The sequence below is a fragment of the Oxyura jamaicensis genome, chromosome 18, assembly GCF_011077185.1.
Source record: "Oxyura jamaicensis isolate SHBP4307 breed ruddy duck chromosome 18, BPBGC_Ojam_1.0, whole genome shotgun sequence".
Lineage (NCBI taxonomy): Eukaryota > Metazoa > Chordata > Aves > Anseriformes > Anatidae > Oxyura > Oxyura jamaicensis.
This window is the reverse complement of record NC_048910.1, coordinates 6,700,653-6,716,939: the sequence shown is the minus strand read 5'-3', so window position 1 is coordinate 6,716,939 and position 16,287 is coordinate 6,700,653. Positions and strand designations below refer to the sequence as shown.

Sequence of the window (16,287 nt, the reverse complement as noted above, 5' to 3'; positions counted from 1 at the left end):
AAAAAAAAAAAATAAAAGGGCCAGCCCAAATGCTGTTATCCCCAATGCAAAACAATTTCCTGCTAGTAACCCCAGTGTAGTTTAAGAAGAAGGCAGGAGTTAGCAGTTGTGTGCCACGTTGCACTGAGGTATTGAAAACTCTGCACTTTTACTAAGCGAGCTGGTATAGCCACATACCAAACGTGCATTTTGTTGTCTTTGTGGCATGATGCAAAGACTTGAACTTAAGCATAGCGTAGTATAAGCTGCATTAACTCAGCCCCTCACCACACCAGTGCAGCAAGCTGGCTCAAGAGCAAGTTCAGTCTATTCTGTGTTTAGATTCCTCAGAGCTCCAAAGTAGTCTAACCAGAATCCCAGCCAAATTGTGACTTGAAACCTTCCTGAAGCTGTCAGTAAGTTCCCATTGCACCTGATTAAACTGATCTTCTGTACCACAAGACTGCCTCTGTACTGATGTTTATTGCTGCCTATATGTGGTTTTGTTAGTGGTTAGGCTGTCACCTTTGATCCAAGTTGGCTCACGTCACAAAGTTTAGATGCAGTTGTAAAAATGCTCTTCTCTTTTGAAGGGTTATAAAGGAGAGCAGGTTTAAGGATGTTTTGTGCTAGTGTGTGCAGTGTTGTGACAAGCTAGGTTAACTAGAACAAGAGGAAAGAAGAAGAAAAGGACCATTGTTTATCAAACACATGGATGTTGTATTGTGCTCAATTACTGCTCATATTTCTAGAGCATTTTGTGGTTTGTGTGTTTATGCTAGTGCACTTTGTAGCATAATATCTCTGTTTCCTCCTGGAAGATGCTGCAGGTTTGCAGGTTAGGCCATTTCTTTCTTGCATCACAGAGCTAGAAGTAATGAAATATGTAGAGTTAAGATACTTGAAAAACTCTGGTTAATTTCTGATGGAGCTAGGTTTGAAGAATGCAACTGTCAGGCTCAAAATAATTAGGCAACAAACTTTCGGTTTGTAACTTACATGTTGAAGATCATGAATATTCCTTTTCCAGGAGCATGTGGCAACTGCTGTCTTCAGTGGGCTGTAAATCTAGATGTCATTTATTTTGCTCCATTTGGTGTTAAAAATGTTTTTGCCTGCCTGAATCAAAGCTGCTGTTTTTCAGGTGATGAAGGTGGAGAATCTGAACTCCTTGGAGAAGCTCTACAACTAGAACCTTCTGTAGCCAAAGCTGAGAGGAGTCACTTGATAGTGTGGCAAGTAATGTATGGCAGTGAGTGAGCCTGTAGGATGCAGCTGGAGACCTTAAAAACTAAAAAGAAAAAAAGCTTCTGCATGTTTTTTTTATTTTGTGAAACATGTTTCACTACATGATGTTGAAGCATTTCTTTGCTGTTTAACTTTATATTGCAAATCTGTCATACCTTTAACTATACAGGAATTAGCTTGTGCTGTTTTACTGCACCGTTGTTACATGGAACAGTATAATGAAATCAGAACTTTCTCAAAACTGGTGTGCACACCATAGTAAGCAATCGAGACATTAGTTTTACTGTACCACAACAATCTAATATAGTTCACTTCTTCAGTAGTCTCACTTGAGTTTGGCTTTATTTCAACTGAGCTTCATTTCACTGTATAATGCATTGAGTAAAACAGCAAAGTTATTCCCAGAGTATTAAAAAAAAAATCTGATGGATTATCAAGGCTCATCCAAATATTCAGTGAGGGCTAAAGCAAACTGTTTCAGCTTTTGTTTTCAAACTTGGAAAGTCTTGCTTACGTAGTGTATACAGATTAATTTGTTACTTTCATCAAAAATTGGGGGGGGGGGAAGGGATTGTATAGAAATTATGACAATATTTAAATAAAACAACATGTTTTCACTGTTGAACCTTAAAGTTTGAGAACTGCTGCCCTCGATCAGCAATTTTGAGCATAGTGTTTTCCCATTTCCCTGACATGGATACATGTGAATGACTGTTTCCAAAGGGTATCCTTAGGATGATTTAAATTTGAAAACAATTGCAGAATTCTTGAACCAGGGGATACATCTTTTTTTTTTTTTTCTTGTCTTAACTCCTTATGTACTAAGCACTAGAATGATCTTCTCTGCCTAGGTGGTCAAACTCATGAGGCACTACATGTGTGAAGGTTAAAGACCTCAAGTAGAGCATGAGAAAAGACTGAGAGTGTACAGGAAAAATGCATTCTGCCCAAGTGAGATTGTAAAGGAACTTTAGTGCCAGATAATAGGGTACAAAGTGTATTTTTTGTAGCTGCATACCCCCATTTAGTCCCACCCAAAAGAAGTTTAACCATGTTAGCAGGATTGAGTAAATTGTTGAAAGTCAGGAGACTCTAATATCAGGCTGACATTCTGTCTACTCACTGTCTATTTTTTTAACCATAAGTGTGAGTTGAAGACTGTCTTCCTTTTACATTGAATTTCCTACATTAGTATCAAACCTAAGTTAAACACTTCATGACTTCTGTTCTTCAGACTATTTTAAAACCTAGATTTGCTCTTTCATTTATTTGCTAGAAAATACAAGTTTGAGGGGTTTTAATAAACATCCAGCATTTACCCCCCAAAAGCTGGGACTGTTCTGTTCAGATTAGTAGAAGAATTAGTAAATTGATACGTGAGAGAACTGAACAGTTTCAGAGGAGTAAATGTAGAAACACTTTTTTAAAACTGCCTAAACATTTTTATGCAATAGGAGCAGTTCTGGTCTATCAGGCAAACATGTGTTTATATATTTTCTTAATTTTTTAAATGAACACATTTAGCTGAGGTCTATTGTGTAAATATATATTTAGGCAGCTTTTTCAAATGCATATCATAGCTGATAAACCAGAAAAACTCCATTCAGGTCTATTGGTTAGATTTATATGTATAAATACTTTTTAAGCAACATATTTTGTACACAGCTGTTCCTCTCGTAAATATGTATTTAGGACATGAACTATGTAGTAAAAGAATCCTTATTAAAGAAGTCTAATATCTTGGTAGTATTTTTCTCTTCAGAATGCCAAAAGTGATGAGAGCATGTTGTTCATAATTTGCTTTCCAAATTCATCTTTAATGTCACTCAAACTACTTTGGCGTAATTATAAAGTCTGGGAGCTCTTAAAAATTTTATGAATACAGAAGGTAAACTGACTTAATGCTCTTATAGAGACCTATTTAAAACTCCTGTAGAAATGTATGCTGACTTGAAGCACATCTGAATTAACTTATGAAATTGGACGTCTAAGAAAAATGCTGTATAAACTTTTACAGTTGTGCAGAATCTTCACTGTGAGTGGTGCAGTTTCATTGCTTCTCCTGCCATCTTAAATTCATTTTTCTTCAGAAAGCACAGTCTCCAAAGCTTTTACTCACTGGTTGATTGTCACATTCTTGTGTTCTCAAAAAACCAACCAAACGCACAATTCCATTCCTTGGTTCTTGTATAGCATTTTATTTGTAATTATTAATGATCAGTTTTCTTTGAATGGCTTTACTGCTGTCAAATAGAGCAGTAAAATCTGGCAAGTGTGTACCTGATCTTTTGCCAAATGTATCTGGTCCACCATGCCATTTTAGTCACCTCAGTGGACCAACTTCAGCAGATTTTTCAGCAACGGCTGTTTCTGTCCAAAACTAGACAGGTTTTTAAAGAAAACAATAGGTTAACTATGTACCACTGTGGGTGTAGATAAAAGGCATGTGCACTTCTCTGTATTTCTCATCTAAAAACTATCCCCTGTCCTAAGGTACAGTAGATTAAATGGATCCTTATTCTCATCACAGTGCACTGGGATTTATATGCTCCTGACTTAAGGTCACTTTGAATGGTGAGTAAAACAAGGAAAGCCCCAGGCATTGAGGTGACAATGCACCCCTAAAAATCAGTCTCCAGAATGTTTATGCATACACTCATATATGATTAAAGCATCATATAAATAGGAGCTAATCTTTTGATAGCTACAGCTTGTTAATAGTTTGGAAACATTTCGAGCACAAAATATGCAGCACATTACTTGCCTGGGTAAGGGTGTTTGCATGGTAAAGGTGAAATGCATTGTATAAGCTGCTGCATTGTCCATTTCTTGTAAAGGTCTTCCTGCGTTGGATCAGATAGAGCTGGCAGAGCGTAGACACTTTATCATAGGCTGCCTTAGTAACAAACAAATGTTAAATCTGTTTTATTATACTAACTGTTCTAAAGAACGTGTGTCTTTTAAAATGCTGTGTAACTGAATATTTATTTCCATGTGAGTATTATAAAAGTTACCAAAGGATTAAACCTGACTTAGCACTCTTGTAAGTGACCCTGTCTCAGCAGGGTCTTGTGAAGGCCCTGTTCTGTAAAACAAGACACGGTAAACTCAAATACAGTTCTTTAGGGAAATTAAATGTTTTTTTTTCTAACAGGGTTATGCCATATTGTAACAACCTATGTTGCACCTCAAAGCATTTTTCTATACACTAAATGTCTCTCCCGCCCTCTAACAAGATTAAGTTTCCTTTATTAATTTTGTTGATGCACATTTCTCAATCTTTTAAACATATTTTAAACATTTTATGGTCTGTAATTTTTGAAAGTTTTGTCTGTTGGACACTTTACGCTGAATTTTACTTGCCTCTGTAATCCAAGATGGATACTACAGCGTTAAACTTGCTGTCTGTTAAAACTTGAGGCTTCTGTGAGCAGAAAAGCTCATATAGCAGTGTAGTTATTTCAGTATTTATTTCTATTATTGAATCCATGGGGTTCAGAATGTAACTTTGTACATGAAATATATATAAATATGTATATGAAACATGCATCTGATTGGTGTTTTTTTTTGTGGTTTTGTGTTAAGTTCAAAAGCTTTTGATGCTATACCAGAAGGTATAATAATTTTATACTAGCAGCTAAATATTGCAATAATAAATACAGGTAATCTATTTAAGTCATCCCACAACTGCTCTAATCCTGTTATCTCATACTGGACCTAAGCAAAAAACTCTGAAGAAAAACTGCATACACTGACTTGATCCTAAATGCTGTCTTCATCTCCTATATAGCCTACAAACCTGCTGATTGATAGATTAAGACTAGAGGATGGATAACCACTGAACTGCAGCTCAGGTGAGATAGCCACTGACATTGGAACTTATTTTCCAAATTTCTTAGCACCTTACAAAAGAACTGGCTTAATTCATTTAAGCCCAAAAAGATGTTGGTTAGTTACCGCACAGCACAGGAAATGATATATTTATAAGGCAGAAGAGTGAGGGCTGGGTGACTGATTTCTACTGCAGAAGCAAAGCACTTGGCTAGAACCAGGTTTTCAGTTGTATCCTGGGTTATCTGCCACGTTCTACCCCCGTTTGTCCCAGCACTTTATCTGGAGTCTGTAAGAAGTGGCCATGCCACTGAAAATATTTGGTTAACCTTTGTTGTAATGGGTTCTGGTGGCGCCCTCCTTATGCAACATCACTTTGTCCCCTTGTGTGCTGGTGGCACGTTGCTGCCTAGCCTGTTCCCCTGCCTGTGTGTACTGATGTACTCTTGTTTCTCTCAAACAATATTGAAGAGCCTATGTAAAGTTGCTTTTGATTACCTCTAGGATGCAAATACTTTATATTAACATACACAGAGATTCTTTTTGATCATTTACTGGAATTTTCTTGCAAGATCTTTGCCTTGTTGCCTTTCCAGAACAGATGTACTGACATGTCCCTCAGTGTTCATTTTCAGGATGTGTCTGTTCACATGTGTCAGTGCGCTGTGCTAGTAAGAGTGTGTGTATTAAATATGAAGAAGCATCAAAAAAATCTTTACTCAGGAAATGTTTAAGCTTTCTTCTCCTAGCCCTGCTGTGCATGTGGGTAAGTAGTTTGATTCTTCAGATTTTTCATTCACGAAGTGCTTATAGCACTGTAGTTTACAAATCTATCAAATGATATTTGGAAAATGAAGTTTTAAGCCATGATAAATGCCCAAGCCATTCAGCAATGAACATGACGATAACAGGAGGAAAAACACAGCTTCTGTAGCAGGTTTTTAAAAATCTCAGTGGTCTGTCTCCTATAAAAAGAAGCGACCAACTTCAAATCATAGTATGTAAGATGTTAATCGAAGGAAGTGAAAATGTTTGTGTGAATGCTTTTTATTGGAAAGCACTTTTTTGCTGGATATTGAACTTCAGGCTTACTGAGAAAGTGAATTTCTTTTTTTTTTTTTTCTACATTGGAATGTTAAACCAAAATGAGGCATTCTTTTTGCCATCACTTCCCGTTCACCTGTAATGTGTTTGAAAGCTGTTTGAGCAATACGGTCTGTGAATGGTATTTAGCTTTATGATCATCTCTGAGGCAGAAGTGCTTCTTCAATCTTCTGCGGGAGTATGAAGAGGGCTTTTTGGCTTTGGACCATGCTCCAGGACTTGTTGCAATCTTGCCTGGTTATAATTAACTTCTTTAAAAGACATTGAGGTGACAAACCTAATTCTGAGAAGAATTGTTTTCCTGCTTTTCAAAACCCTGTTGCAGACTGGTGTGATGTGGATTAGCTGCTTGTGACTAAATGGGATGAGAACCCTCAGGATTGCCTGTGTTGTGCTTAAACACAAGGTGGTGCTCTAAGAATTCAAAGGCTCCATGCAGCCCCGGAGGAGAAGTCACTGTGCTGGGGCACAGCTTTTCTCCCTGCCTGTCTGCCAACATGTAAGTTTCAGGTTTCCTCTAGCAGCTCTTCAAGGTGGAGATCTTGTGTCAGCGGTCGAACATAAGAAAAGGAGAACTTGGGCGTTTGATCATCAAAGAGTTCAGAAAATTGCTTGCCCTTGCCTTCCCCTTGGTCGTGGTTTAAGTTTTGTGGGGATTTTTCTGTCTTGGGTGCGGCCACTCTGTGGTGTGGTGGAGCCCCCAAGCTGGGACCTCTTCAGCCCCTTGCAGCTGAGGCATGGAATAAAAATGCTCCCCCTATTTTAAATATAATGGGGGCGTGAGCAGGGCTTAATTAGGAGGTGCTACTCTTGCCTCTCTTCAAGAACAGAAGCACCACAACCCTCCTCCACCCCACAGCCCCAAGGCTTTTGGGCTTGCAGGTGGCTTCTGTGGCCAAGGGAAGGACTGCTGCCTTCCCCTGCTGCTGCCCTCTCTGCACAAGATGTTTGTGCCCAGCGGCTCCTGCTTTGTTAATGGCTCAGGGCTGGAGCTTAAATAAGGAGGAAAAAAAAGGAAAAAGTTGGAAACTGTCCTGGATTCCACATCTGCTTTTCACTTCCACCTTGGTGCAGAGGGGCCGGCACTGGGAGTGCTGTGTCTGAGTGGCCACGGGGCCACCAGAGCAGGGGTTTAAACCTCCCTCTAGGGCCACCAGAGCTGGAGTTGGGGTTTTAACCTCCCTCACACCGTGCTGGTGGGGATGGGGCTGCCACCACCGGCTGCCTGTGTATGGACCATTCCTATGGTGGCTGGCGGCCTCTTCACCCAGGCTGCAGCTGGGAGCAATGGGTGTGTGGGGACAAGTGCGGTGTGTGTGACCCATGGCCCTCCTTGGGGGCTGGCGTGGGGGTCCTGTGTGGGCTTCAGGAGCACCAAGTTCTAATCATTGTGGTACTCCATGGCCTGCCTTGCAGACATGGATCCTGGGGGTGACTCCCCTCAAAGCAAAGATCAGCCTACTTTAAGGAAAAAAAAAAAGGTGATGGACTGGGGCAGACCAAAAACCCCCATGTCCTGTTTCATGGTGGCAAATGCCTGGAGGAGAGCAAGCAGGGCCTGGCCTGCTGCCCTTCAGGCCTTGAAAACAGCCTCTGCCTTCTGGAAGGGGCTGGATCTGTGGAAAACAGGTATCGCTGCCTGTAGCCCAGCAGGAATAAAAAGCAGGAAATCGGAGAGCTCAGTGGTGTGCAAAGGCAGCTGGGAAGCCTCTGGGTGTTCCTCTGGCTGCAGTAAATCCAAGTGAGGTGGCCCTTTAACGGCTGTCCTCTCCCAGAGCCCTGGGGGCTGTGTGGAGGCAGGGGCTTCCTGTGGCACTGCCCCTGCTCACTTCAGGCCATGTTTTTTCTCCCTGGGATGACAGAGAGACCTCGGGGGCTGACAAGAACTGGGGTCAGGTGAGAAGGCCAAGCCAGCCTCCTCAAAGCCTAGAACCGCGGAAGGACTTGGCTCTGCCTCTTCATGGACGGCATTGAATCCTGGAGCCCCTGGGGCAGCAGAGACCTCAGGTTCACCGGGCTGTGGGCCTCAGGGCTGTGCCCAGGGAAGGCTGACACTGGTTTGGGTGGGTAACTGTGTGGGAAAGGGTGTTTACGGCTGAATGCCAGGACAGACACGGCGCTGAGGAGATTTTTGGCTGCTAATTGATGTGCTCAATGAGAGAACAGCAGGATGCATGCGTGGGCAGGGAAAATTGAATTCTTGTCAAAATTGCCCAAAAGATAATGAAAATCCCCAGGATAAGAGAGAGGTGAGTTGGGTGGCATCCACAAAACCATTACAGTTGGGTTGACTCAGCTTGCAAATAAGCACTGTGTGGGTGCTCCCTACCAGAAGTGCTCTCCTGTGTTTTGGGCTGTGGCCGTGCTGTGTTTCTCCTGGGGAGGGAAGATGCTGCACCCTGGCCTTGGGCCACAGGGGAGCTGCCAGTGCAGAGCACCAGGCCCGGGGTGCCTGTCCTGGACCTCCTGTGGGGCTGTGGTTTTCTGTACGTGGGAAGAGAAAGTCCAGATGAGGGGAGGCAGTGCCCGACCAGTGAACCTGTGCCCCTGGGACTACTGCTTATTGAGAAAGTAAAGATTTTGGGCTTGCAAAGAGGGGCAGGGAGACAGCTTTACTGCCATTTGGGTGCCAACGTGCTGCCAAAACGACCTGTCGTCAGCTTGAAATAGCAAAGTGGTTGTCTGACTTTTGCAAGCGTTTTTAAGAGTTGTTTCTCAGCCAAATCTCTGAACTTTTCAGGGTGCTGGGAAGGTCATTTCACCATAGCAACCTGGACCTGTGCTAAAGCCCCAAATGTCAACTTTGGGCCAAAGCTGCGGCTGAATCGCTGCAAGTGAACTGTGAACAGAGAGGTGGACGTGCTGCAGGCTGCAACCAGCTGCTCTTCCAGAAAGGGTGCAGGTCCCCAGGAGGGGTTGCAGCTCGTGGAGTAAGGTGAGTGGCACCACCTGGGCTCACGCTGCCCATGAGTGGCAATTCAGTGCCATATTCTGGCCCTGATCATCTCTGTAACTGACTGTGGTGCACAGGAGCTGCAGCTCAAGCAAGACATGGTTTGGAGCCTTTTTGGTGCTGCTCTTCTCGTCCTCCAGCTGCTCCACAAATACTGGCCCAAGAGTGCCACATGCCTTCCTCCAGGGAAGGTTGGTGTTTGGGCAAGAGGCACAGAAGTCTTTGTTAATCAACCTGGCTGCTGCAGTTTCCAATCATGTTTGTACAAATGCCACTTTTAAAGTGAATCTCATGCCCCACCTGTGCTGATCTTGGGCAGCTCTCATCACTTCTCCTTTAAAACAAACAAAACCCCAAACTCCATGATGCTGCAAAACCTGGTGCAGCCAGCAGAGCAGCCTCTGGTCCCACAGCAGATCAGCTGCAGTGCCCTGGGTTACCTCCTCCCTGGGCCCAGCTCCTCTTGCAGCAGCCCCATGGGGAATTTACCCTTTCAAAGATTTTGATAGAAATAGAAAGAAATTTCTCTTGTCATTCCTCACAGCAAGCACTTTGCATCCAAAGCAAACACCAGAGCCAGAGGTTGACGTGTTTGTTTTTCATGTGCTGCAGCCATGCTGAACGCCGGCACTGTCTGCTCGCAGTAGCCGCCCAGCTGTCTCTAAGCCCCCATTTCTGAAACCTCCATCAGCCCCCCATCCTTGTGCTTTTAGCAGAGCCCAAAGAAAGAAATGCCACAGAATGAGCTTATCGGGTACCTGGGATGGGAGCCCAATCTGAGGAAAAGTTACATAAGCCAGTAGGTTGTAGCTCTAACTAAGCCATTTATAGGTCATAAATCCACATTTCCTGGATTTTATAGCTTCTGTTTAAAAATACAAACAACAACAACAACAACAAAATACTATGTGATTGGAATAAGCCTGAGCATTGATCGTCCCTTAACACAAATATTGGCTCTGAAGCACTCCTCACCCTGTGTGTAGGCACGCTGCCCCGGCCCTGTGCTGGCAGCGCCTGCAGGAAGCCCAGTGATGCTCACAGGGAAAAGCTGGAGGTGAGCAGAGCGTGGGGCACGGCCGTGCACGCGGTTATTGAGGGACTTGGCCAGCACCACGTCACCATACAGTGACACGGCGATGGCACAAACAAGACGTGCATTGTGCTCTTCCTTTAAACAGAGCCAGCATCCAGAGACTCTATTTCTGCAGGTTTTATGGATGTGGAGGGTGCAAGAACCCACTGGCTTTTAATAGCTTGGAGTTATTTAGAGATTTTATTTGCCCAACAGCGCTGTGCTTTCTGGGATGCTTTAGGAAGTGTTTGCAGTAGTAATGAAATGTTTCTATCAAACGTATTCACTTGGGGATTGCTAAACCTTTTCTGTTGGTAGCAGCTGTGCAGGGACTGTCCTGGTCCACTTGGGGCTGGGATGAGCACCAGAGGTGAGCAAAATGCTGAGAGCTGTGCTGGTGGCACAAGGACGGGCACCTGGACCACACCGTGCACTGTGCCTCTTGGGACAGGCTTCAGGCAGCATGTCAGCTAGAAGGGTGGCTTTGAAACCATGGTCTGGGGACATTTAGGATGCTGTGGGTGACGCTTAAGCATCTATAAATAGTAATTAAGCAAAGCAATGTTGTATGGCTTGTTGAGCTGTCTGTAAACTTTCCCTGGGGTCTGCACGCTTGCTGGAAACTGCATAAGTCTCCAGCAGTCAAAACAGAATAAAATACCCACAACCAGTACTAGGAGTATTGGGGAGACTCCTCCTAAAAATGATTCCTGGGCTTGACAGCATCAAGCCTGCAAGCTCCAGAGCATGCACGTAAAGTCACTCCAATCCCTGGGGATTAGGAAAGCTGCAAGCCTTGAATCAAGGGCACAAGAAGGAACAAGAGAAATAGGATTTGCCCCCACAGTAACCTTGAGTTTGTTGTTGAGGGCCCCTGGCACTTGTCTGAGGCTGTGCTTTATTACCACAGATGAACAACAAGTGCAGCAACAACGAATGAAGCTTCAGGAGCTTTGGCAAATGGGGGGAAACATCTGATTTCTTTCCTCCTTGTCCTGTATGTAGCTCGATGAAATGACTTATCCACAAGCCGGTGTGCTCCCCTTTCCCAGAAGATGGTTGTTGGCCTGCCTCTTCCTTGCCATGCACAGGTGTGAGGGGCACTGCCTGGGGGAGGCACCCCCTGCAGGCACCAAGCTGCTTGGTTATAACCTTGGTTTGCCCTCTTCTCCCTGCGCCCCCAGGCCCATGCTGCCCCCTGTGCTGTCCCACAGATCCCGTGGTTAATCTCAGTTACAACGCTCCGTGCTCACGTGTCTGGCTCAAGAACAGTGCCTTTACTCTGCTCCCTGAGAGTGAACGTGTGTTTTGTATAGATAAGGCTCCATGCCCCAAAGAAGTCAATAAATAACTGTGGTTGTTAACACGGATCACTTCATTTTGGAAGTCGCAAATGATTCACCTTCTCCGCAGGCCCACAAGAATCCCACAGGATCAGCACAAGGCAAACGAGCATTTCACAGTTTGTTGGTTCCTTCCTTGCTCTAGTTGCATTCCCCAGAAATAAAGTCTAGTTTTGTTTCCCTAGGTGCCACCTCTGGGCTTTGTTGGGCCAGTTCACTATGATGCCAGAAGGCATTATATGCTGCAGTAGCTGGCTGAAAGGCCTCCGAGTTCTTGCTGCAGGATATTTCAGCTGGAAGAGGGACCTACAGAGGCTCTGGAAGGGTTGGTGTTACGTTAGCAGCTGTGCAGCTTTTTCACCATGGAATTAGGAGTAAGCTGCAGCATGGCAGGCAGGGCAGCACTTCAGCTGGGGCTTCTCAGGAGGCCGCACAAAGCAAGGCAGGACACTTAGCATTTCACAGATAATGTGTTCAGAAAGCAGTCTTATACCCTACTTGTTTACAGTAACTCCTAGAGACTGTTACCACACCTACCTTGGTCTTCTGCAGACCCTGCTTGTTTCACTTTCTCTTCTCGTTTCTTGTGGTTGTCCTGTCATTTCCATCCCTTTCTGGACTTCGTCTGCTTGGTTGTTGGGCCTGAGCAGCGCTGAGCAGAGCACATCATACAGGTTACTGTCCCCTCGAGGCTCCCTGCCACCTTCCCTTGCCTCGTGGTCTTCTCCTGCGGCTGCTCCTCAGCTGTTATTTTTGCTGAGAGCTTTTATCCTGCATTTGTGCTAACTTTCAGCTCATGCTGCGCTTGGACTCATTTTAATATTGTTACTATCTCAGACCTACTCCTTGTCACGCATTTTGGGAGTAGGCAGGAGACATCCAAGAATCTGAAGCCAAAAATAGAGAGAGAAAATAAAATTGTGACTTCAAAGTTCTTCTGACTCAAAACCACCTTAGTGGGACGCTTCCTTGGCCAGCGTCCTGCAGCTGATGTTGGTCTTCTCCTGGTCCCAGCAGTGTGACTGTGCTGGACAGGACCATGCTGGCCATCCCATGAAATCCAAAGTCTTAAAACAGCTCTGGGGTGCTGCAGCACCCTTCAGCGTGCTCGTAGGTCCTCTGTGTTTCCATGCTGGGACCTGGGGCAGGCAGGACGAGTTGCAAGAGCAAGCAGCATACCTATGGATTATAAAGTGTTGGGCTGCTCACAGCCTGCTTGATCTGGGTGCTTTGCTCACCCCCTCCTGGGAGGCAATGTCTGCTCCCCACCGTGTGACATTACCCTGAGGGACATATGGGATGCATGCATCTGCTGGGCCAGGCTGGAGAGCCCTGGGGGCATCCACACTAAGAGGTAGGAGAGGCTGCACAGAGTTTAAGGCAGACATATGGGGGGTGAAAGGCAAGGAGATGGCATCTTGCTTGGGTACCCAAGGCTCTGAACAGAGCTGAAATGAGCTTTTGCAGTGAGATACTGTGTCTTTTATGGTTTGTAGCTGTGCTGACTTTGTTTAGGATCACGATGGGTTAAGTCATACATTTGTTTTTAAAACATGAGGTATTTCATTCTGGTTTTAAATACTACCTGCTCTCAGGGCTGGTTTTAAACGTCTTTCTCCCAGTCTGAGCTTTCCCAGTCCCAGAAGAGAGAATGGATTAGCTGAGGGCTCCTGTTGTGGCATTGAATTTCTCCTCCTCTATCACAATGTCGTAACATTTGAGTCAAATGTTTCCAGGGAATAGCAGTTCAGTTAAATAATTCTGTTTCCGGAGGAGTCAAAAAGGAAACTTTCCACTTGATCTCATGCACAACATCCTATATTTACAGAAACTAAATATCAGGCATAAATTGACTTGAGAGGTGCCTTGGAACTGGCTGTGCTATTTTGATCCACCAGATCCACCCCTGCGACTGCCGCTGCCAAACGTGAGGCTGGTGGGAGGGCTGGAGCAGGAGACCCGAGGGGCTTTGCTGGGGGGCACGGGACGCATCCAGGCCCGCTGCTGTGGCTGCTCCCTCCCCTCCAGCACCAGGAAGGGTTTGGACAAAACCTTGGGTTGCAACCAAGCCAAGCGCCCGGTGCCAGTGGAGCTCACTCTGGGAAAGTCCTGCACCACGGTGGTGGGGTGGATGGAACCTGGTGGTCCCCAAGGTGGGGCGTGGGGGGTGACACCACACAGCCACCAGCATTGTCCCGCTGGGGGACCGGCCACGTGTCTTCTATTTTCGGCAGTGGCACGCCGGGAGCCTGGGACGCGACGTCTGGGCTGTTCGCCTCCTGCGGGTTTCGTATTGCTGGACACACTTGCTTCATGCCCAAAGACACTCAAGCGGTTAATTACGACCCAGAGCACTGATGGATCACATCACCACTATTTTTAGCACTCTCACTTCTGGTGCGAGGCCCGTATCTATCTCTTTTTGGCCTTTTATTTTCAGTTTCTCGTTGCCATTTCCTAAACTCGTCTCAGCACCAGGTGGGCAGCAGCTGGTGAATATTTTTGTCTCCGTGCAGCACAACGGGGATGCGGCGGGGGGGCCGGGCGCTGCCTCGCTCGCCGAGCAGCTGAAGCCGAGCGGGGCGGCAGCTGGGCACAAACCAGAGCCATGTCCTGGGCCAGATCCTGCACCGGGTGCGGGCACGGCTGGGAATGGTGGGCTCTGCCTGGGCTACTTGCGAGTGCAGAGGGATGGGGATGCAGAAATGGTGGTTTGGGGTGTTTTAGGGGGGTTTGCAAAGCTGAGGGGTCAGCTTGGTGCACCCCAGATGTGAATGAGGTGCTGGTGTGATCCTCAGGCACCAACAGGCAATGGGATGCACAATGGGATGCACAGAGGTGCTGGTGAGAGGAGCGAGCAGGGGGTGACGCAGGCATAGAAGAGCTCCGTGTCCCTGCCCCTCCCCAGCACACATCTCCACGCCTTGGGCAGGGACCCAGGAGCTGGCCGGGGCAGGAGGAGGAAACCTGGCCCTGGGGGCGAGAGGGAGCCGGGAAAGGAAAACCCTTTCACGCCCGGCTGCTGACGGATGGGCCGGGAATAGCCGGTGCCCCGTTCCCTAGAGAGCAGGCACATAGCATGGACATAGATAGGAAAACCCGCCCCGAGAGCGCCCGTCCCTCCCAGCAGGTGCCCGCTCCTCCCGGCCACTCACCCCCATCCCCGGGTTCCCAGCACCTCCCGGTCCCCTGCTCCATCCCCTCCCTGTGCACAGCTCCTTCCCTCCCGCCAGGCCAGGAGTTCAGCTGAAGGTCATCAAAGGGATTTAAGGCTTTGGCAGAGGAACGAAAGATTTTTGTAGAGCTAAAGCAGCTCTGCTGCTCCCTGCAAGCGGCCGGCCTGCGGCTATGTGCTGTGACGGGCAGGCTCAAATCTCCTGCAACATTTTACAGAATAACAAGGTATTTCTTGTAAAGCAGCAAGACAGAAAGGCCATTTTCACAGGTTATTGGTGGATGTCCTTGTTAACAGGCACACAGCTAATTCCGATTTAATGCATGCAGCTCCATAAACTGCAGTGCCTGGGTGCAGTTACATTACTGCCCGTTCAACACCAGTTAACCAGCGAGAATCCAGAGGTAACTACACAAATTAACCAAGTGGATTCAGCGTAGGACCGTGTAACCACGCTCATCTGAGCTTAGTAAACCAAGCACGGAGCCCTGAAGCAAAACAAAGGGAGGTAAGGGCTCAAGCAGGTCTATAAGCACGCAGGTGTCTGGGTGATGAGCGCCACAAACGGAGTCCTCTCCTGCACCGTGACAGCCCGAGACGTGGGGAATGTGCTCAAGGTGCTGCCACACATCTGGCTACCTGGAAATGAGTTCCTGACCTTATTTATACCTCTCCTGAGCATACACTGCAGGAGGAGAAGACGGGGACGGGGTGGATGGTAGGTAAAACAAGCAGATGCAACAACAGCAGGGGCTGGGGGGAAGCGGAATCTAAGATCTTGCTGGTATCTGTGGAGCGTGTAACTGGCAGGAACATTTTAGGGCTATGAATACAAGCTGACGTACGCATGTATGTGCAAGTAACAATCCTGCTAGGACAGGGCACGCCGATCACCTTTGGGAGAGGAAGTTTGGGGCACTTGTTTTCAATTACAATACTCTCATGTCAGCTTCAAAGATCTGTGGCTGCCATGCATTTTTCTCTTTTACTGTCCTTGCTTTTTATTGCTTTTTGTATCAACCTTGGTGCTAAGATGGGGTTTATTTACTTCACTTCTTACGCTCTAGCTCCCCTGCTGCTGGCTGCTGTTGCAGCCTCTCCAGGCAGGGGGTGAGGCCAAGCCCATGGTTTCTTTGTGAGATGCCACCAGCTGGAGGTTCCCATCAATCTTTGTGCCTAGAGAATCAAGTTTTAGTAGCAAGCAGCGGATGGCTGTGATCCTGGTATGAACATCAGAAAGGACCGCGGGAGCCTCCTTGATTGGCAGGCAGATCGCAGCAAATGTAAAACGGTGGTATTTCTGCTAATTTGTTGGAAAGTGCAGGCTGGTTATGTATAGCACTTACACATGCAAACACACAGATCTGTCTGCAGGCAGCACGTGGAAGAGAAGGCTCTGGATTAATCTTGAGCAGGAGATTTATGTCAAAGCAGACGGCATGGGAGGGCCAAGGTGCAGTGACATGAGGGGGACAAAACGTAAACCCTTCATTTTCTCCCCCAGCCCATGTGCAGACAGGGAGATCCTTGGGACTGCTAGGTGTGATTGGATGCATGCACTGTGTCTTCCCAGCCATTA

The 16,287-nt window shown here is 46.4% G+C and overlaps 1 protein-coding gene across 11 annotated transcripts in view; it reads left to right on the top strand.

The window, feature by feature from the left end:
• Positions 1-4,776, top strand: part of SPAG9 (sperm associated antigen 9) — a 61,098-nt gene extending 56,322 nt beyond the window's left edge. For all 11 annotated transcript variants that reach the window (XM_035342422.1, XM_035342425.1, XM_035342427.1 and 8 more), the window contains one exon: positions 1,124-4,776. In XM_035342422.1, coding sequence (XP_035198313.1) covers positions 1,124-1,239 — 116 coding nt within the window. In that variant the 3' untranslated portion in view covers positions 1,240-4,776. The remainder of the gene's footprint in view (positions 1-1,123) is intronic.
• Positions 4,777-16,287: the final 11,511 nt, after the last annotated feature.